Here is a 23488-nt window from a genome sequence, read left to right as displayed (position 1 = left end):
AGAGGATCCTGTGTCTACACTGGGGAGGGGCAACTGCAGGAAATGTCCTGAGCTTGTGAAAGGCTGACTCCAGGAACCACCCTGAGCTGACCTCCCAACATTCTGGTTCCCACTCCTCAGGCTCAGACCCTGGTTGGTTCATAGACCTTGGGGTCATCTATGCCTCTTTGGCCTTGACCTTGGATGTTTGGCCCAGCCACCTTCCTCTCCACTTTTTTCTCATAGATTCGCCGTTTTCATCCTGCCCATATTCTCCCAGCATCCAGCCAAGACCTAGCCCCAGTTCCTAGTTCTGCTGCCCCTGCTGTAGGCTGGTCAGTTACATAGCGTCGCCTCTCTGCAGGTGAGGTGGCATGTGACTGGGTAGGGTAGGTCTGATACCCGTGCACTCTCTCCACCCACACTGTGAAAAATAGTGAGACAACAGCATTACATTCTTCATTTTGAAAGAGGTTTGAATGCTTTTATTTGTGGAAGGTAGATGTCATGAAGAATTGCATAATTAAACTAGTACAGAGGAAAAACTGGCAGAGAAGTGAGTTGCAGGGCTAGGTTTACATACAGGATGACAAACCTGTCTCTAAAAATCCCAGAAACTGTTGTCACATGGTGATGGCGTACGATGGTGGCTGAGGACACTGCCCTTTATGTTTCTGAATCTCAATACCTATAATTAAGAAGGATCCCATAGAAGTTTTATCCATCTTATTTTCTGATATTTAAGCAGAATAAATATATTTTCACAGTCCTTTGAAACTCTCTTCCTTTTTAAACCTTAATGAGATTCTAAGATAGCAATGAAGGCCTTTCTGATATTATCTGTACAATCAAAAACTGAGCTTGGACTTCCTATAATTTCTTCTTTTTGGTTGAAGGAGTCACCCTCCGACTGACATAATTATAACATGTCCCTGTGATAAGGAGAAACTACTTACTTATCTCTGAGTCTCATGACAGAAAGAGTATCAGAAAAAAGATACTACAATCCCTCAAACACACAGCAGTGTGAGACAGAAATTACACTCTAATCTGCAGTTGAACAGGTTCTGTCTTCCATTAAACCTGTATCCCCATTTTATTATATAGTTGAGCCAGTTATATATGACTCACTGGGAAAGTGCATTTTATGATCTTGTTAGAAGAAATGGTTTCTCTGGGATCATTTTAAGCCAATAATTTTATACCTAGCTCCTCCTAAATATCTAGGACATTAACGTATTAGCCATTCCGGTGTCAAGCCTAATGCTTTTTAAATACTTAAAACAAATACCAGGAAACTGTGAGGGTTGGAGAATAGATTTTTTCCGTAGGCATTTAGTGCTTTCAGACATCAGGGGGATCGATCTCAGAGGATTTAGTAGGAAAGGACTTGATTCTCTGCTTCCTCTGCACATGGAGCTTTCATTTTATGCAACAGGAGGGACAGCACGAATGTGGGATAAAGCCAGGCTGATTATTTCAGAACCAGGCTCTCTTTGACTGACAAGGTCCTGGCCCCAGGCCAAGGTGACAGCACCAGAACGTGGTCACTTCTGTGCGGCTCTGCTAGCTGGGCCTGTGTGGAGACGGGTGGACCGGGAGATGTCCAAGCTGCAACTGACAGGGCACTTGGAGATCTCAGAGGGTGGGAGAGGCTTGGGGACTGACAGGGCACCCGGTTTTGATGGGGCAGGGAAGCACAGCAGCCCGATAGGAAACGACCTGAAAGAGGGATTCCTAAACACGCGTGTATGTGTGCGTTTGTGCATGAAAGCAGCCGTAGATCACAAATAATCTTTTTTTACTGCAAATCCCACTCAATTCTTCGAGCTTTCTTGGCAGCATCTGATCCAGTTGACGGCTTTAGAAACACTTCATTCTTCATTGGCTTCTATAGACATCTCCTCCTGTGGGTTCTTGGCTTCCCTGACCACTCCATCTCTGTTCTCTCTACTGGTCCTTCCTTCTTATCCTGTCATTTTAAGGTTTTGTTCTTTGGGTTCTGTCCCCAGCTAGGTTTTCTTTTCCCTCCACGTGCCTGATGTGGTAGGCAGAATAATGACCCTCCCAAAGATGTCCATGCCCTGATCCCCAGAACCCGGTGAAGATGGATGTTCAAGGCCAAAGGGATTTTTGCAGACATGAGGAAGGTTATGGATCCCAAGGTGGGGAGAGCATCCTGGTTTATCCAGATGGGCCCAATCTAATCACATGAGCCCTTACAAGTGGGCAGGGCACAGGCTGGGCACAGGGGAGCCATGAGACAGAGGGAGTGACAGCAAGATTTGAAGTGTGAGTAGTGCTGGATGACATGCCGCTGCAGGCTTTGGAGATGGAGGGAGGCCCATGAGCCAGGGCAAGTGGGCAGCCTCTGGAGCTGACAGCACGCAAGAAGAGGAGGACCTCAGCCTAGGGCCACAGGAAACTGGATTCTGCCAACAACCTGAAGGCGTTCAGAAATGGCTTGAATCCCAGAGCCTCCAGAAGGGAACATAGCCCTGCGTTCGCCATGGTTTCAACCTGTGAGACTGAGCAGAGAGCCAGCCGAGTCCTTCTGTGTTGGACCAACTACGGAACCATGAAACAAATCATCCGTGTTGTTTTAACCTGCTAAATGTGTGGCAGTGCAGTACCACAGCCATAAAACCCATCCACCCATTGCCAATGGTCTTATGGTTCTAATAGCTTCAATTAACTGTAAACTGATGGCCGGTCCCTATTCCCCATTCTGCTGAATCCCAGAGCCTCACGACTTTCTTCTGTTGGGCAACTCTGCTTGGCTGTGTTAAAAACACATCTAATTCTACATGTTAGTAACTCACTGCCAGCTGACAAAGCCAGAAACCTCGAGTCAGTCTGGATTCTTTCCTCTCTGTTTTATTCATTGTGTAATCTCAACTCCATCAGGTCTCGGTTGAAATGTCAGCATCTCAAATGGGTCCCCTGCGACCACCCGATTTAAAATGACAGCCCCCCTCCTACACATAATCGTCCTTTATGCTCATCAGCATTAGCGTATTCTATGTTTACTTACAACTTTGCTTATTATTAACTGTCTTCCCTTTTGGAATGTCTTTGCGTATGTGTTTTATTGTATTAATTCTATTTAACAAGTAGTGATATAGTGGTTTCCAGGTGTCAGGAACTGCTCTAAGCATTTTTACAAATACCCACTTATCTAATACTAGTTATTCACGGTCATAGCTCTAGCTGTTAGAATAGTGCCTGGCATGTAGTAGTTGCTCAGTAAGTAGTTGTTGAGTGAAAAATGAATGAATGAATGACTCCAGCCTACCAGGAAGTCCTGTCGATTCTATTTCCTAAATATCTTTCCTAACAACCCGCCTTTCTCCATCTGTAATGAACTAAGAAACTGGCTGTGTCATTCTCCTTTGTAGGACCCTTGAATGGCTTCCCTTTGTGGGAGAAAACCCATACTCCTACAGGGATTCACACACCTTTCTTGTCATGCCCTCAGTTTTCTGCCTCCATCTTTATTTCTCAAAACTCCCCTGTCATCTTCTGTTGCCTTCCTTACACGCTAATCTTCAATCAGCCTGGACATTCAGTTTTCTGATGTGTCCCATCCTCCCTCTTCTTCCAAGCCCCTGCATATGAGCTCCTTACCATTGACATTCCTTCCTACTACATGCCCTGTTCTCTGCTTGTTTTTTTTTTTTTTTTTTTTTTGAAATGGAGTCTTGCTCTGTCACTGAGGCTGGAGTGCAGTGGCGTGATCTCAGCTCAGTGCAACCTCCGCCTCCCAGGTTCAAGCAATTCTCCTGCCTCAGCCTCCCAAGTAGCTGGAATTATAGGCACATGCCACTGTGCCTGGCTAATTTTTGTATTTTTAGTAGAGATGGGATTTCACCATGTTGGTCAGGCTGGTCTCAAACTCATGACCTCAGGTGATCCACCCGCTTCATCCTTCCAATGTGCTGGGATTGCAGGTGTGGGCCGCTGTGCTCTGCTTTCTCCACTTATTGTTAATATTTCAACTCATCTGTTTCCCTTCTCCAGGGCAGGTCAGCTCCCTGACCTCCATCTCCACTGAGAAAGTGCCTTTCCTGGTGCTCACTGCTATTCTATCTTGGCCTCTGTCCTTCTGCTCTGTGTGTGGTAAAGACTGCTTTACCTGTGCAATTCTCTCACTAGTTTGCACGGTTTTTTTTTTTTTTTTTTTTTTTTGAGAGAGAGTCTCACTCTGTCGCCCAGGCTGGAGTGCAGTGTCCAGATCTCAGCTCACTGCAAGCTCCGCCTCCCAGGTTTACGCCATTCTCCTGCCTCAGCCTCCCGAGTAGCTGGGACTACAGGCACCCACCACCTCGCCCGGCTAGTTTTTTGTATTTTTTAGCAGAGACGGGGTTTCACCATGTTAGCCAGGATGGTCTTGATCTCCTGACTTAGCGATCCACCCCTCTCGGCCTCCCAACGTGCTGGGATTACAGGCTTGAGCCCCCGCGCCCGGCCTGCACAGTTCTTGAGGCTGTGAGCTGGAGAGTACGATCCACTTGGGCATCAAGTGCACCAGCTGGCACCTAGCAGGGACTCAGCACATACCTGCCGAGTGAGCGAATTGGTTTCCCATGGCTTGGTGAGCCTTGGCCAGGCACTCTCCCGAGCCAAGGGGGACACTTGTTCTGCCAGTGTTGATTTGCAGGCCCAATTATATGTGTAAATGCATTTTCACTGTTCTGCCTTAGGACCTAATTTTTGAAAATTAGATTTTAAATGTCGTATTCTCCTCACTTACATCTTATGCTTCCCGACATTCAGCACATAATTTAAAATGAAAGGCATAGAAAATTGGACTCATTTAGTTTACTCCACTTGAAATCCATGTGAGTCTATTTTTAAATTCTCCTAGACCCTGTGCTCTTTTAGGGTGTATTTGAGAGGAAGGAAGGGGGTGGGGAGAAAGGAAAGAAGACACTCATTGTAAGCTGTTAGAGATGCTGCGTGTTATTGCACTTTGTTTTAATACATGCAGTTTTCACATTAACATTACCCCAAATACAATTTCTAAAGTTGAAGACTGAAATTGAGACTCTGCCTCAACATTTGCTGCTGCATGACGTTCTTGATTGCAATGAAGGGCTGGCCGTGGCCAGCTTGCGGGTGCATCACAGCAGGGAGCTTTAACATTCTTTCCTCTGCTTTCCAGCTGACGTGTTCCTCCAGCTCTACCACACCCATCAGATGGCAGGTGGGGAACAGATTAAGACATGGGCATTAGCAGGGCGTACCGAGCCCTGGCCTACAAACACCTGCTCTCGTAGGCTTGCAGGTGAACAGATGGGTGGGTGGGAGGCTTCCCTTCACCCACAGCCCTGAATCTGAGTTCTTGGGTTAGGATTTGGTATTGCAGCCTTCAGATTGCACAGATATCCCTACACTGGGCTGCTCTGCATACCTGCAATGAGAGTTTTTGGGCTTCTTGCAGGCAGGAGGTGCTGAGTATTCACACCAAAGCTTGGCTGTGTAAGACACCAGTGACCCTTGTTCTGCTAATTCATAACACTCAGCCAGCTCTCACATTCCCACTGCCTGTGCTCATCCCCGGGAAGCTTTTCTGCCCTCCCTTTTCTGCTTTATAAAGCAACAGTGAGATTCCAGGAGCAAGGCCAGTAAAGCGAGGTAGGAGAGCTCATAGATAATCCAACAAATGTGTATGGAGAGCCCACCATGGGGTGCTCTCCTCCTGAAACTTGACTCCTTTTTTTTTTTTTTTTTAGATGGAGTCTTACTCTGTTGCCAGGCTGAAGTGCAGCGGTGCAATCTTGGCTCACTGCAACCTCTGCCTCCTGGGTTCAAGCGATTCTCCTGCCTCAGCCTCCCAAGTAGCTGGGACTACAGGTGCAAGCTACCATGCCCAGCTAATTTTTGTATTTTTAGTAGAGATGGGGTTTCACCATGTTGGCCAGGATGGTCTCGGACTCCTGACCTCGTGATCCACCCGCCTAGGCCTCCCAAAGTGCTGGGATTACAGGCGTGAGCCACCGCACCCAGCCTGAAACTTGAATTCTAATGGGAAAGACAAAAATAAAAAACAAAAAATATGTAATTGTTAAAAGGACTGCAGAGGCACCAGTAAAGGATCAGAGAGCAAATTATCAGGGTGGCAGCCAGTCAGGAACTGTAGGGGAAAGTGCCCTCAAAGGCGGGAACATTTAAGATGAGGCTTCAAGGCCAGGCGCGGTGGCTCACGCCTGTAATCCCAGCACTTTGGGAGGCCGAGACGGGCGGATCACGAGGTCAAGATATCAAGATCATCCTGGGTAACACAGTGAAACCCCGTCTCTACGAAAAATACAAAAAAAAAAAAAAAAAAAAAAAGACGCGGCTTAAAGGATAAGTGCCTCCCCCACAGGAAGGGAGCAGAGCGAGCCAGACAGAGGATGGGGAAAGAGCTCCTGCAGTGGAGATGAGAAAACCAGACCTGTGATCTGGGGGCCAGGGGACGAGGTAACCAGGGGACAAGGGAAAGAGAGAACAAACAAGCAAGGCTGACCGTGCAGCACCTCAAGGTCTTGGGAAGGATTTGGATTTTATTCAAGATCCAGGGAAAGCCAGTGCAGGGTATCAAGCAGGTGTTTCTGGGATCTACTTCCGGGAAGAAGGACAAGAATAAAAAGGTGCAGGGGAGGTGTAGGCTCCTCCCCTAACAGGGAACCTGCTGGGTGGCCCTGGAGAAGACAGAACTCATAGTTTCCATCAGAGTTCTGCATTCAACCTTCTCTATTTCCCAGCTGTGCTGTGTGGAAACAGAAAATGGCATGGCCAGACCAGGAGCAGTGGCTCACGCCTGTAATCCCAGCACTTTGGGAGGCTAAGGCGGGCAGATTATTCGAGGTCAAGAGTTTGAGACCACCGTGGCTAATATGGTGAAAGCCTGTCTCTACTGAAAATACAAAAATTAGCAGGGCATGGTGGCACATGCCTGTAGTCCCAGCTACTCAGAAGGCCCAGGCAGGAGAATCGCTTGAACCTGGGAGGCAGAGATTACAGTGAGCCGAGATTGTACCACTGCATTCCAGCCTGGGCAACAGAGTGAGACTGTCTAAAAAAGAAAGAAAGAAAGAAAGAAAATGCCATGGCCAGAGGTGCCTCGTTTTAGCTTCAGGGAACTGTGTTGAATACTCTGAGTTGTACCAGCAGGGACACTCCCAGCCATCCATGGGTCCTTGTGCTGAGCACCTGGCATTGCCTCCTTCCTGCTTCTACCGGGAGAGTGCTGCCTGGGAGCCTCATAACACACATTGCTGGGGTTTGTGGGAGATCAAGGATTATGTTCCCTGTGGACTATTTTGTAAAGGTTGAAATTTAGCCCCTTCATAATGTCGTGCTCACAGCTAAGAAGGCTTGCCTTTTTTTCTTCCTTTGTCCATTTTAGAATTAACTGCGGATATTGGTAAAAGCAGGCTCACCACTAATACATGTGGGGCTGGGGCCGTGATAGAGCCCAAGGCCCCTATACCATATATCTGCATATTTCCAGAGATAAATCAACCTAGTAAATGGCTAAATGTTCTACTGTCCTTCCTTGATGCTTTAAAATGTATTATTCAGGCATGGTGAGACCAACTGATCAGGAGACAGCTGCCATTGAAAAGAGTTTGTGGCCAGGCGCGGTGGCTCAAGCCTGTAATCCCAGCACTTTGGGAGGCCGAGATGGGCGGATCACGAGGTCAGGAGATCGAGACCATCCTGGCTAACGCAGTGAAACCCCATCTCTACTAAAAAATACAGAAAAACTAGCTGGGCGAGGTGGTGGGTGCCTGTAGTCCTACCTACTCGGGAGGCTGAGACAGAAGAATGGCCTAAACCCGGGAGGCGGAGCTTGCAATGAGCTGAGATCCGGCCACCGCACTCCAGCCTGGGTGACAGAGCGAGACTCTGTCTCAAAAAAAAAAAAAAAAAAAAAAAAGAAAAGAAAAAAGAGTTTGTTACTCACAGTTCCCAAGGGCTGGGACATGCCATGCTATGCCAGGCCACATGGGGATGCACCAGGGTTGGTGAGGAGGTAGAAAGAGTGAGGGGGAAGATGTGGGCAAGAGTCTTTACTGCAGTTTCAGTGAGAAGGAATGGGAAAGGCAGGGCAACCAGGCTTGGGATTAGCTAGTTTGAATAATTTCAGTGGACTCTGCGGTATAGGGGGTGTCCCTAGTTATCTGATGCCAGGGGCAAGGGATAGTGGCCCAGCGTGTGAGAGCCCAGTACAGGAGGTGGTTGGAGGTGTGAGTTCTGGATTGCTTGGTTATCCTAGCAAGGGTGTGCTCACATGTGAGTTGTTTACTCTTTCTAGGAATAACCCTGGGAGGGGCAGTCTCTCTAGAGGCAACAAGGCCCCAAGATGTCAAAGCATCATAAAATACTGAAAATGAAAAAGAGCATGATTAATACACTTGACAAATATGACTTCTTTTTTTTTTTAGACAGGGTCTCGCTCTGTCACTCAACCTGGAATGCAGTGGTGCAATCTTGGCTCACTGCAACCTCCACATCCTGGGTTCAAGCTATTCTCCTACCTCAGTCTCCTGAGTAGCTGGGACTATGGACACACGCCACTACGGCTGGCTAATTTTTGTATTTTTAGTAGAGATGGGGTTTCACCATGTTGACCAGGCTGGTCTTGAACTCCTGACCTCAGGTAATCTGCCTGCTTCGGCCTCCCAAAGTGCCGGGATTATAGGCGTGAACCACCACACCCTGCCATAAATATGACTTCTTAATGATTAATGATTAGGAGACCAGGTATGAGTTTAGAATGCTTGAATTCCTTGGACTCTATATCAGAAAGCAGAGGTGCCAGAGTCCTGGTCCCCTGAACCCAGCCTCCAGCTCTATTTTTCACACATCTCTGTTGTCCCTCACCATGACTGTCTTGCAGATTCATGCACAGACACTCCAGCATGTGTGTCTGAGTTTTGTCTACCTGCTCTGCGGTGGGGGCTTGGATGCAGTGCCCAGATCCTTCTTCTGGAAGGAGAGGTCTGCTTTCTGCAGCTACTCCCAGCTGTCAGCCTCTTTCAGGTTTGTGGGGGCTAAAGAACTGAAGGAGTCCAAAGTTGCATCTGGATCTGGTATCCAATCAATGCAGCTATTTATGACAAACCCACAGCCAATATCATACCGAATGGGCAAAAACTGGAAGCATTCCCTTTGAAAACCGACACAAGACAAGGATGCCCTCTCTCACCAGTCCTATTCAACATAGTATTGGAAGTTCTGGCCAGGGCAATTGGGCAAGAGAAAGAAATAAAGTGTACTCAAATAGGAAGAGAGGAAGTCAAGTTGTCTCTGTTTGCAGATGACATGATTGTATATTTAGAAAACCCCATTGTCTGAGCCCAAAATCTCCTCAAGCTGATAAGCAACTTCAGCAAAGTCTCAGGATACAAAATAAATGTGCAAAAATCACAAGCATTCCAATACACCAATAACAGACAGAGATCCAAATCACGAGTGAACTCCCTTTCATAATTGCTACAAAGAGAATAAAATATCTAGGAATACAACTTACAAGGGATGTGAAGGACCTCTTCACGGAGAACTACAAACCACTGCTCAAGGAAATGAGAGGACCAAACAAATGGAAAAAATATTCCATCCTCATGGATAGGAAGAAGCAATATCGTCAAAATGGCCATACTGCCGAAAGTAATTTATAGATTCAATGCTATCCCCGTCAAACTACCACTGACTTTCTCTATAGAATTGGAAAAAACTACTTTAAACTTCATATGGAACCAAGAAAGAGCCCACATAGCCAAGACAATCCTGGGCAAGAAAAACAAAGCTGGAAGCATCACGCTACCCGACTTCAAACTATGCTACAAGCTTACAGTAACCAAAACAGCATGGTACTGGTACCAAAACAGATATATAGATCAATGGAGCAGAACAGGGGCCTCAAAAATAACACCACACATCTACAACCATCTGATCTTTGACAAACCTGACACAAAGAAGCAATGGGGAAAAGATTCCCTATTTAATAAATGGTGTTGGGAAAACTAACTAGCCATATGCAGAAAACTGAAACTGGACCCCTTCCTTACACCTCATACAAAAATCAACTCAAAATGGATCAAAGACTTAAACATAAGACCATAAAAATCCTAGAAGAAAACCTGGGCAATACCATTCAGGACATAGGCATGGGCAAAGACTTCATGTCTAAAACACCAAAAGCAATGGCAACAAAAGCCAAAATTGACAAATGGGATTTAATTATACTAAAGAGCTTCTGCACAGCAAAAGAAACTATCATCAGCATGAACAGGCAACCTACAGAATGTGAGAAAAATTTTGCAATCTATCCGTCTGACAAAGGGCTAATATTCAGAATCAACAAAGAACTTAAACAAATTTAACAGAAAAAAAACAACCCCATCAAAAAGTTGGCAAAGGAGATGAACAGACACTTCTCAGAAGAAGACATTTATACAACCAACAGACACATGAAAAAATGCCCATCATCACTGGTCATCAGAGAAATGCAAATCAAAATCACAATAAGATACCATCTCATGCCAGTTAGAATGGCGATCATTAAAAAGGAAACAACAGATGCTGGAAAGGGTGTGGAGAAATAGGGATGCTTTGACACTGTTGGTGGGAGTGTAAATTAGTTCAACCATTGTGGAAGACAGCGTGGCGATTCCTCAAGGATCTAGAACTAGAAATACCATTGACCCAGCAATCCCATTACTGAGTATATACCCAAAGGATTATAAATCATTCTACTATAAAGACACATGCACACATATGTTTATTGTGGCACTATTCACAATAGCAAAGACTTAGAACCAACGCAAATGTCCATCAATGACAGACTGGATAAAGAAAATATGACACATATACACTATGGAATACTATGCAGCCATAAAAAAGGATAAGTTCATGTCCTTTGCAGGGAGATGGATGAAGCTCGAAACCACCATTCTCAGCAAACTATCACAAAAACAGAAAACCAAACACCACATGTTCTCACTCTTAAGTGGGAGTTGAACAATGGGAACACATGGACACAGGGAGGGGAACATCACACACCGGGGCCTGTCGGGTGGTGGGGGGCTAGGGGAGGGATAGCTTTAGGAGAAATACCTAATGTAGGTGGCAGATTGATGGGTGCAGCAAACCACCATGGCACGTGTATACCTAATAAACAAAACTGCACATTCTGCACATGTACCCCAGAACTTAAAGTATTAAAAAAAAAAAAAAAGAAGAAGAAGAAGAAGAAGAAGTGCTCCCAGAGACATTTGGGCAGGAAATTCTGAGTACCAAGAACACAGAGCAGAATTGAAAGGGCAAATCTTTTGGCCATGTGACCGCCTCACCATGCAAAGGGGCAGTCTGGAGGAATCTAGAAGCGAGGGTTCTCTAGCATGATGCCCATGAGAGGGGCCCCTCTTGGGTATGTCCAAGGGCTATTCTAGATTGAAGCAGATACTCAATCATTTGCATTTTTCCTGTGTAATCTTTTTTTTTCTCTTTGAGATGGAGTCTCAACTCTGTCACCTAGGCTGGAGTGCAGTGGCACAATCTCGGCTCACTGCAACCTCCACCTTCCAGGTTCAAGAGATTCTCCTGCCTCAGTCTCCCAAGTAGCTGGGACAACAGGTGTGTGCCACCACGCCCAGCTAATTTTTGTATTTTTAGTAGAGATGGGGTTTCACCATGTTAGCCAGGATGGTCTCGATCTTCTGACCTCGTGATCCACCTGCCTCGGCCTCCCAAACGCCTGCTGGGATTACAGGCGTGAGCCACTGCGCCTGGCCTTCCTGTGTTAATTTTTACACATACTTGTTCATCACCCATGTATCTATCACCTGCATATTAAAGGAGAGGAGACCTCTGTGTGTGTCTTACTAGCTGGGGCACGTTGTCTTAGCATCTTTGGCCTCTAATGAGACTATGTTTATAAGCAGGAGGTGCCCAGTCAGGTACAGTGAGGTCACGTAGGGGTGAGGGCCAGTGCCTGGATGTAGACAGCATGTGTGTGTTTTGGGGTGGGAGTAAGGCATGGAGTGATGATTGGAACCTCACAGCAAACGAAAGGCTTTTGTCAGATGGGAAGTTGTTCTGGCCTCACTTTGTGCCTCCGCATGGCCAGTTTGGCCCTTTTCCTGCCAAATCCCTTCGGCGTAAGGAGCAGGTAGTATTTGGGCGGGCTGCTTGGGAACTTCGTAAGGCAGTTGAGGAGGGCACCTCCAACCTGGAAAACACCACGTAGTCCGGATCTGGCTGCCTTCGGGGGACGCCATCTTTGGCCACTGAGCACGAACTACGTCTTCCTGCTAGTGCCCCAGCATCTCTCCCAACAGCAACAGCTCAAACCAACCATCAGACCCACAAGCTCTTGTGTCTTTTAACAGTTGCATATGAAAAGCCTCTGCTTTAGAGGGAAAAGTAAATTCTTTCCTTTTGCGAAATTCCCTCAGTGAAATTCATAAATTATGTTTCATCACAACTGGGCAACAATATTGCATATTTGTAAACACAGAACCTTTGGCATAAAACCCAAGTGGGTCTGAATTTTTTATTTACTCTTTGAAATAACTTCTCGCAGCCTCAGTCTCCTTATCCTCAAAAGGGATTTAGAGAGTTATTGTGAGAATTAAACAAAATAAGGACGCACATGAAGCATCCTACCAGCACTCAGTGTGAGCTCACTTTTCCTAGCTTAAGAAGATCAAGTGTGGATTGGGCCTGGTTTTAAACACAAGTTGTTTAAGAAGACAGTATTTCACTTTTAAAACAAAGTCCCAAATTTTCTTTCTTCTTCTGTCAATCAAAAAGAATGAAAAAAAAAAGTGCGTGTGTGTGTGTGTGTGTGTGTGTGATGCCTGTGTTTCAGGGAAATAATAGGAGAAAGAATCAAAGAATGAGACTGCATATTCTCAGTTGCACACTTCTAGGTAAGGCAGTAAATAGGCATTCTAAGCAATTTTAAAATACTGTAAATTAATCTCCAGGTCACAACTCTCTCAGTTATAGGCGCCAGAAAGCAAGAAAGCAAACCCAGATATGCCTGCTGCTGTCAGCAGGGATTGCTGAGAAAAGTTAGCCTGCCTTTCCATTTAGAAAAAGCATTTGACAAGGGCACGTGAGTGGGAGGCTGTGAAGTGAACCTGCTTGGAACTGATGGTGTTAGCTTTTTACTGACCTGCTTTCCATACCGCAAGCATTTGGTTTTTCTTTTGCCATTGACTTGTGCTGATTTATTAGGCTGTGTGCTTCAAGGGCGTCAGGAGATTGCATGTAGGAGCAGGTCTGAACGGGGAAAGTGAGAATTACTATATTAGATGATACCCAATTAACTAGTGACAGGCACAGCAGGTAAAATCGGAACCTGGGCTTTATCTACTATAAGCACTTGCCACATAGCAAACATTTTTAAACCTGGTGGAGCTTCCTTACTCATTTCTCCTTTCCTTCTTCCTGCCCACTCTCTTTCCCTGTCTAAGCAAGGAGCTGTGTCTACATACATGAGTATCAAGACAGACAAGTCTTTGAGATGTGCTCCAGGGTTCAAGGGCAATGGGGCAGAACTCTCTGAGGGTGGCGACTCGCTGAGAAGCAACAGCCACACACCACCCCACAGGACAAAACAGTGGAAGCGGAGGCATCAACATAGTTCAGAATAATTGATTTTACTTTTTTCATGGACAACTGAGTCACAGGATGATGTGCCAGTACTCTCTGTTCTTTGGGTACCTCTGCCAGCATGAAGTTACTTACTGTAACTCAACATTCTCACTCGCGTTACTCAAAGGTGAAAAGCTGGCAGAATGAGTTAATCTTACCTTCACGTTCAAGTGTGGCTATTGGGGCAGTGGTAGAAGCTCAGAGTCTGTGCTTTCGGACAGGCTGATTTCCTGTAGCTACTCCGTCTTCCTTTGGTGTGGGATCGTGTAGTACATCTAGTAATCATAAAGTAAGCTTGGAGGGAAACGATTTGGAAATACTTGGGGAGGTAAAATGATATGACATGAAATGCCTGCTATTCTAAAACACAAATCTTATTTTACATGCAATTGCTGTTTTGGATTATCCATGTCTCCTCCTGCATCAGCTAGCATGGAAAATCCCTTAAGATCTCTAACTCAGTCACTTCCTCAGGGAGTCGTGTTTAAACCCCCTCAAGCTGGGCCAAATCTCCCTCCATGATGCTCCGAGCATGACTGCTGCTTTTATTATGGAATCTAACTTGTTGCTTTTATTAGTCATCTATTGATGTGACTCTTTGTATTACCAAGCCTGATTTTCTTAAGCCCGTGGGTAGCATGATATTCACCTCTGTGGCCCCAGTGCCTAACATGGAGTCTGGCATGTGGTAGGCATTTAAAGAACATTAGAGGCAGGGTGTGGTGGCTCATGCCTGTAATCTCAGTACTTTGGGAAGTGGAAGTGAGAGGACTGCTTGAAGCCAGAAGTTCGAGACCAGCCTGGGCAACAAAGCGAGCCCTCGTCTCTACAAAAAAATAGATCACTTGAGCCCAGGAGTTCAAGGCTGCAGTGAGCTGTGATCACGCCACTGCACTTTAGCTTGGGTGACAGAGCAAGACCTTGTCTCAAAAAAAAAGAGAAAAAGAAAAAACATTAGATTAATGTATGAATGACAGTCAGGTATAACTCCAAAGAGAAACCCTTTCCCTGTTACCACTTCTTAAATCTGTAGGACTCATATCTGATAATTTTCCTTCTATCCGTAAACGTCTTATCAACATCAGAGAAAAAGAGACAGAGAATTAACAACAACATACTGAACGATACCCTGACAATGAGAAATGAATCTCTTGCTAATTTGGTAATGATGCATTTATTGGGCTCTGGATCTAGAGAATTTATATTGAGTAGTCAAAAGCCTGGGAAGGACTGAATTCTGTTGAACTCAGAAGTCCGCTCTTGAGAATTCTAGCTAAACTAGAACTACCACAGATAGGTGATAGCAGAGAAATGCTGCAAATAAATAAATATATACATGCAAATCAAAATCTTTTAGTAAAATCACACAATTAACCTCTCACTGGGGACAATGAGCCAGTGTAGATATATGCTTTAGAAAGTTATTAATCATTTTCTCATTGCAACCTACTTTGAAATCAACTTGGCCTATTCTCTTTCATATATATTTGTGTGCATACATGTATATACACACACATATATACATATGTATATATATACATATGTGTTTATATATATAAATTTATTTTACACAATGTTGATTTGTTTTATGCTGATATACTATTAGCATTCTTCCTTACATTTTACAGACAATGAGATTTTCATTTATTGATGGCTCATCTTTGCAATGGTCAGTACTCTTTATAACTCTGACTTTTTACAGCACAACCTTTGGCCTCTCCTGAATTTACTGTCTTTGAACACCTGCTTCATTTTGTTGGTGCTGAGATTTCACATGCATTAATTCAGTGTGCACTGACTGCTCTCCTGTTATATAAAGTTGAAGTCATGTGTTTTGTAACAATGAGCTCTGGAACTATCCCTCACTGGCAGTGTGACTTTGAACCTTACTGCTGCTCCATTTCACCAACTATAAAATGGTGATAATGATAGAGCTGCTTCATTGATACTATTATTTAGTTCATGTTTAGAATAAGGTGTTTAAAACAGGTCTTGCAAAAGAAAGTGCTCAGTAAAATGGTAGCTAAATCAATATCACGTGTGTCCACACACTGGGTCTCCAATGTGACAGTGTCATTTGTGTATGAGCAGACAAAACTCTACATTTTAGAGGTTCATGGTTGATATTTCCATTTTGCCCTTCAGTGTGAAATTTCACTCATGTAGGACTTCATAGAAAGAATCTACCATCTTTCAAGAACTGAAACAATCTTATGCCACCCCACCTGCCAAGACATTCCAGCTGCAGGTCCGTTTTCCTGTATTGCTGACTTTCCTGCGTCTTTTCAGGATTATGTTACCTCTTCATCCTCGTGCATGATTTAATTATCCGAACAAAAGTCCTTTCATTCACTCGAAGACAGCATAATACCTTAGCTATTTGAAAATTTCTCAGAGTTCTAAAATTTCTCCTTTGTCTTTCACATCTTCCATCTGAAAGATTTTACTAAGTGGGAGTTAATTATCTAAATAGATTCTTGAATATTGATCTTTGAAATCTAATGACTTATTTTTGTAAATGTAGGCCAGGTCTCACTTGGTACTTAATGTTAATTTAGAAAATTCCAATAACGTAGCTAATGTTTGACAAACTTTGCCATTAATGCTAAACCGGGGAGGTCCCTTTGGCTTCCATTTTCAAAGGTGAGATTGTATCATACTGACCCCATCTGAGCATGTCTTCCTTATTAATTGAGGGTGGTGGGGCTGGAGTTTCTTCAAGTCACTGGTCCATTCAATCTGATAGCAAGTCTGCCTGGGTGTTACTCATTTCCCATGCTATTTTCATGTCAAATACTGCTGTCCCTTTATTATGCAAGGGATACAACGCATTGAAACCTAGTTGGACTTCCTCCCACTTAACATTCTTCTACTTTCGTGTTGACATCTTCTACCTTCCAACTTCCGTATTTACATTGAAAAAGCTGTTGCTGGGTAGGTTGGTTATTTTTTTTTCCCCATCAGACTCATAGGGATATTTTTGGATTATTGGTTATGATGAATATTTATGGAAAATGTTGCTGTGCACTCCAGTGAGAAATCAGTGTTAAAGAGGCTGGCCCCACAGCTATCTCTGTATCTCTGGAAGCTATGTCCTTTTTACATTTAATTAGTGCCAAGTATAGGGTCTTGCGTGAAGGAGGACCCAGATTGAACTCCTGTAGTGTGATGTGTGTTTGTTTCATGCACTGTACTGTGTTTACTGATTTATGGCATTTAATTATCAATCCGTTAATCCAAGTTTTTGTTTAATTGGATTCATCAAACTAATTGTATGAATTCCACTCTGATATCATGGCCTGAATCTGGATATCAGATTCCCTTAATAAACAGAAGCAGTTAATGTGTTCCTGCTTCTTCCTGATCAGGAGGACTGCAGTCCTCTGGTCTTGTTTGTTTCGTAGCATTTCCTTTTGTATTCGGCATTTCCTTGAGTGCCCTCTTTGCTTCTTGGAACCTTGCCTTACTACCATCACCATTCTCACAGGTCCCTGCTCTATCGGGCCTAAAATGGTAGGGAAGAAAGGAAGAGGAGGGAAGTAAGAAGAGAGGAAAAGGTGACTTCTGTTCTCAGTCACTGTGTCTGTGGGTGTATTTCTTAGGAAGTTTAAAATCTAAACTCCCTGTCTACAGTCTTGGCCTGTCTTGAAGATTGTGAGTCAACTTAGTGAAATATATGCAAGGTACTTTTAGGCTGTCTGGCTGGGACATAGGTTGGGTCCAATGAAAGTGATAGTTCAACATAGCATTCTCCTTAGATGGCAGGCTCCAGGCAAGTAGAAAAGCCCATGGCTCTGCCTGGAAGTTCTCGTGCAGGTCCAGCGTATCACTAACTGGTGCTTCAGACATTGAGATGAGGCAAGTACTTAGCATTCAGTTTCTTAAGAAAGTGATTAGCTTCATAGACATCTAGACTATTTTTAAACATAAGAATATGGCTTTCTTTTCCTCGGGGGGTGCTGTCCATTTTTGTCCATTGGATGGAAGGTGCTATCACAATATAAATGGTGCATTGCCTATGATCAGCAAGGGCTTCTTAAGTTACTCCCACTTCCTCAGTGATATTGTCCAGTCTCATTCCTTCAAATGCCAATCCCAAATGTCTCTGTTCCAGAACTTTCCCAAACTCCGGACTCAGATAACCAACCTCACACTTGACATCTCCACTGAATGTCTAAAAACTTCTCAAATTTAACAAATCCAAAGCTAAATTCTTGTCTCCCCAACCAATTTCACTTCTCATTCTTCCCATCTCAGTTGATGGCAATTTCTGTTTTTTTCTGGTGGCTTAGGGTAAAAATCTGTAGTCATTCTTGACTTTTTTTTTGAAACAGAATTTTGCTCTTTGTTGCCCAGGCTGAAGTGCAGTGGCGCGATCTCAGCTCACTGCAACCTCCGCCTCCCAGGTTAAACGATTCTCCTGTCTCAGCCTCCCGAGTAGCTGGGATTACAGGTGCCCACCACCACACCCAGATAATTTTTGTATTTTTAGTAGAGGTGGGGTTTCACCATGTTGGCCAGGCTGGTTTTGAACTCCTGACCTCAGGTGATCCACCTGCCTCGGCCTCCCAAAGTGCTGGAATTACAGGCGTGAGCTACCGCGCCCAGCCGACTTTTCTTTTTCTCACACCTGACATTTGACCCACTAGGAAAGCTATTGTCTCTACCTTTAAAATATATCTAAAAATCTACACACTTATCACTAACTCCTGCTAATGCACTAGTTTAAGTCCCTGTTGGGACATAGAACATGATACTACAAAGTACAGCACCTTGGACACTGAGAAAACAGCAGAAGCAGAAAGGTCACTCTGACCATCCGCTGTCTTTCTGTGTGAGAGCTGATCTTAAAGGATTCTGTTGGTTACCTTCCCTGAAAAGTGGGCATAAGACCCTTATGTGACAGTTGCCCTGCCCCGTCACCTGGAGGGAAGGAATGCTATACAGAGGCCAAGAAGATTCTGAACAAACAGGCCATGCTGAGCTCCAGTTTATCACCATTAGATCATATGCTTTTTGTCCAATCAGGTTTCTACATAGCTGTCCATTCTTCATATGCTTCATTGAACCTAAGCACAAAAATAGACAGTTTTCTCTGGATCGTGGGGTCTTCATCTCTGAAGGCTCCTATATCACATAAAACTTTGGTTACGTAAATTTGTCATGCCTTTCTCTTGTTAACCTGTCTTTTGTTATAGGGGTGTCAGCCATGACCCTGGTGATGGGTGAGAAAAATATTCTACTTTTCCTCCTCCACATCCTGATCATCTTTTCCTGGATGATTGCACTAACCTCATCCATGTCTTTTTGCTTCCACCCCATCCTCCCCTATGGTGTATTCTCAACATAGTGGCTGTAAGTCAATCTCATTTTTTTCTTCTACAGTGTTTTTCCATTCCACTCAGAACACTCAAAATCCTGACAGTGGCCTTCTAGTTACTACAGCTGTGCAACAAAACATCCCCAAACTTAATGACTTACATCACCATTTATTATATGCAAAATTCTGTGAGTCAGGAATTCAGACAGCTTACAGTGGGGGGACTTGTCTCCATCTTGTGGTGTCTGGATCCCTCAGACTCAAAGGCACTAACCACCTGAAAGCTCATTCACTCAGATATCTGGAGATTGGTGCTGGATGTAGTCTAAGACTATCACCCAGGTTTTCAGCTGAAACACTTACACAGGGCCTCTCCATGTGGCTTGGGCTTCCTCACAACATGGTGGCTGGGTTCCCAGAACAGAAAGCCAGGCAGAAACTGGACTTTAGCCTCAGAAGAGTTACAGAATACCTTCCATCATACTCAGTGGGTTGGAGCAGTCTCAGCCTGACCACATTCAAGAAGAGGGAAATATACTTTACCTCTTGCTAGGGAGCAGCCAGGTTCTGGAAGAGTATGTGGTACCAGAAATATTGCTGTGGCCATTTTGAGACTATAGTTTACCACAGTGGCCTGTGTGATTGGACCTGGGTTGTTTCTCTGCCTTCATCTTTTCTCCCCATGGAACATTCGGCTCTGGCCACACTCGCTGGAGCACACAGTTGTGCTGCTGCCCTGGGGCCTTCAGACTGCCTACTCCATTCGCAGGATGCCTGTCGACTCCCCCTTCCCAGGATGACTTCGACTCTTCCCAGGATGCCTGTCGACTCCCTCTTCCCTCCCTCTGCAAACTTTTAGGCAGTGTCATTTCCCCAGTGATGTCTTCCCTGACCACTCTACAGCCTGTTTCGCTTGCTGTCTTTTTTTTCCCCTTAAATCCTTATTGTCATTATCACCTTCTAATGTTCTATGGAATTTTTATGTTTATTCTTTAGCATCCCTCACTGCCAGAATGGAAGCACTACAGAAGCAGGAATCTTCTGTCCACTGAGCTATCCCACATGCCTAGAACAGTGTGTGGCACATAAATATGTATGGCATGTGAAATGGAGACACGTTTCTGGTTGGGGCATTTGGAACTTGCAATAATTGCTCCAGCTAGCACAACTAAGTTTGTGTGTTAGACAAGCATAAGTGAGTAAGAAAAGATAGCAACTTAAACAGTTGTTTTCATTGTGTAAATATCTCTTTTTACCTTTTATGGACTAATGAACCAGAATGTGTAATTGTTTTAATTTCCATCTAAATATTTAGTTTCTTTATGAGGAATGTCAGGGTACTTTTTCCAGTTCCACTGTCTCTCACCTTACACATGCATGTTGACTGAAATAGAAGTCCAAGAATCCCCAGACACTCTAGTAGCATGAATCTGGGCAGCCTGGCTTCTGTGTTTCCACATTCCCCAACTTTAGAGTACATGAGCCCTTCAGCATACATAACCCTTCAGAATAAAGGTTGGAATAAAAACAATGATAAAACCCACAATAACAATAATAATACTAATAATAGACATGGCAGCATCATTGATCATTCCAGCCACCATTTGCTAGAAACCCCTTGGCTGCAGGTGTTATTCCAGACACTTGGTGTGCATGTCTGTTAGTTATCACCTTGAGAGGAAGGCACCTTCATTCCTCGGATGCGCAAAAGGGGAGAACTTGTTCAAAGTATATCAAATCTCTTTTATCCATAAAGTACCTCTTCGATCTGTTGAACCATAGCAATCATTCATTCCTTCAACATTTGGTAATTAGGAAGTGCTGAGTTTATCTCGAAGAGTAGCCGATCTCATCACTCATTGGAGGTTGAGCAATTGATTTCTAGTTACTGGCAGAATCCCATGTTTTTGTTTGCTTCTCAGTGAAAGGGTCCACAATCCTCCTCTACCTGTAGTGAGGCTTTTCTGGTTCATCTGTAGGATGGGAATCATTACACTGTCAGGTTCTCTTTCCCTGTATTGGACAACCGAGCCCATGGCTATCAGTCGGGAAAGGTAGGAGACAGAGCACACGTTGTCCAGTGATAGACTATCAGTGAGCTGCCTTTGAAAGACTACAGCGAGGCTGGCTCAGCGCTGTTGCTCCAGCCTCTGACTTTCTCCTGCAGAGACACTCAGAGGCCCAGAATCCTCCCCAACTCATGACTTCAGGCAGCCACTCCAATGGATTTGGATGTTTTCCAAATATAGAATGTTACGATTACTAGTGGCTTGACCTCAGTCCTTTGGCTTTGAGCTTTTAGTTGAATGGTTTTTGTTCAATTGTGACTGCAGTTGCATTCACTTTGGATTTCCTTTTTTTTCCCTAGAAACAAGTGTGAAGGAAAATACTATGAAGTACATGGAAACACTTAAGGATAAACTGTGCAGGTAAGGATAATAATTTCTGTATTTCAGACTCCGTGGCACATCTAGATTCTTTATTATAACAAAATTTAGTTAAATCAATGAAAAAGGCTGGCCAATTTCTCTAATAAATTAACAAAGAAAGACACAAAAAAAGCCTTTTGAACCCCATAAGCGAAAGAGCAGGTGCCAGCCCTCATCTTGTCTTTTAAAAAGTAAGTAGATTAAGGTGTTTAAAAGTATCTTGGAGAGATCACCGGATAGTTTTCATGTTCCATAAGAAAGAAAAGAATCTTCTTTGCTACACTAAATTCAGAATTCATTTCTTAGTCTGTTTTTCCCTTTTTAAAACTTTAGTGTTTGAAGGGAGTCTTAAGGCTTTTAAGGCAGTTTATACATGGTTTGGAATAATACAGAAATACACGTCTTAGGTTCTGTTTTGAATCCTGAATCAAAATCAGCATGGAAATTTCTGGTTGTTTTTTTTAAAACCCAATTAGGAATTTGTCTTTGAGAAATGTCAGGGATGCTGCAGCATGACAAGATGTTTCTGGCTTTTGTGGATGTGTGCTTAGGAAAATAAATCCCAGTCATCAGAATCTGTTCCTAATTAAGGCAACAAGTACTGGAGTGGAATATGCCCTTTCTTCCCTGGAAGTCATTTCGTTTTATGGAGACTATTTTGCTACTATTTTGGAATTTGTTAAGTAAGTCTTTAGCTAGGCTATGCCTTAAGCCTTTGTCTGCTAGGACACTGTCGTGAGCTAAAATGCTGCTTTTCCCTTAAGAGATGTTGAGAGGGCCTGCCTTGCAGAGTCCTACTCTTCAGGGTAAGCAAGACATTGCAGGATTTATTCTCATCCTTGGAAAGAAGTCCTATAACCCCCAATTGATCTTTCCCTGCTTCCCATGCTCCTAGACTTGGGGAGAATCTATGACACAGGTGATTAGCAGAGGTGAGCAGGATGAGGAGAGCTTGTACTTGGGTCAGGTCCTCCGCTCTGAGTCTGGCCTTCCTCCTCTCCCATGTGTTCGGGACAGATTTCTGGCACATCCTTCATGATCTCAACTGCATCTGCCATTGTTTTAGCCATCAGCACAGCACACACCATACATTAGGTTATTGGGCAGCAAGTTGTAGCCATAAGCACATGGGTATTGATAAAGAGACGCCCATTTAAATTGCAGCTCTCCCAAATATAAACTGTCTAACCTCAGGTAAGCGCTCACCTTCAGTTTTTTTGTTTGTTTATTTGTCTGTTTTGTTTTGTTTTAGCTATATAACTGCAGGAAGGGTACCTACCTCCCCAGCTGGTGTGTTAATTTAAATACCGTATGTAAAGCATTCACATGGTTGGCAGTAGGCATGCCTTAGTTTCCTTTTCTTTCTTTCCTTCCTTCCTTCCTTCCTTCCTTCCTTCCTTCCTTCCTTCCTTCCTTCCTTCCTTCCTTCCTTCCTTCCTTCCTTCCTCCTTCCCCTCCTCCCCTCCTCCCCTCCTCTCCTCCTCTCCTCTCCTTTCCTTTCTTTTCTTCTGACAGAGTTTCACTCACTGCCCAGGCTGGAGTGCAATGGCACTATCTTGGCTCACTGCAACCTCTCCCTCCCAGGTACTAGCGATTCTCCTGTCTCAGCCTCCCAAGGGGCTTGGATTTCAGGCAGCACCACCATTGTCCGTCTCATTTTTTTTTTTTTTAATTTAGTGGATATAGGGTTTCACCATGTTAGTCAGGCTGGTCCCAAACTCCTGACCTCAGGTGATCCACCCACCTTGGCCTCCCAAAGTGCTGGGATGACAGCTGTGCGCCACCGTGCGTGACTACCTCCTTCTTTTTACCATTAGAACCGATCGAACACTTCTGAGTGAAAAAACACAAACTGCTTTTCCTCTGTTCTCACACAATGCAGTAATCAACACAGAAGACTTCTGTGATGAAATACGTGAGGGTTTCTCCCCACCAAAAAGTAAGCAATCAGTTCTGCCGCAGATACCAGCTGGGTGTCCTCTGACTCAATTCCAACACCAGCTACCTGGAGACAGCATCAGATGCCACAGGTTGAAGGCTCAGTCCCACAAGACTGCCCCACTTACAATGCCAATGGCAGATCCAGGTTGTTTTGCCTGGGCTT

General features: G+C 44.3%; 1 protein-coding gene across 1 annotated transcript in view; it reads left to right on the top strand.

Moving 5' to 3' along the window:
* The window catches only part of DISC1 (DISC1 scaffold protein), a gene marked incomplete at its 5' end in the record, with an annotated part of 329302 nt that overhangs the window by 233303 nt on the left and 72511 nt on the right, over positions 1–23488 (top strand). The window contains 1 exon segment of the mRNA NM_001114355.1: positions 21324–21384. Within this exon segment, the coding sequence (NP_001107827.1) occupies positions 21324–21384 (61 nt within the window).

Source organism: Macaca mulatta, chromosome 1 (genome assembly GCF_049350105.2).
Source record: "Macaca mulatta isolate MMU2019108-1 chromosome 1, T2T-MMU8v2.0, whole genome shotgun sequence".
NCBI classification, from domain to species: domain Eukaryota; kingdom Metazoa; phylum Chordata; class Mammalia; order Primates; family Cercopithecidae; genus Macaca; species Macaca mulatta.
Note: the sequence above shows the minus strand (reverse complement) of the source record. Positions and strands in the feature narration are given on the sequence as shown.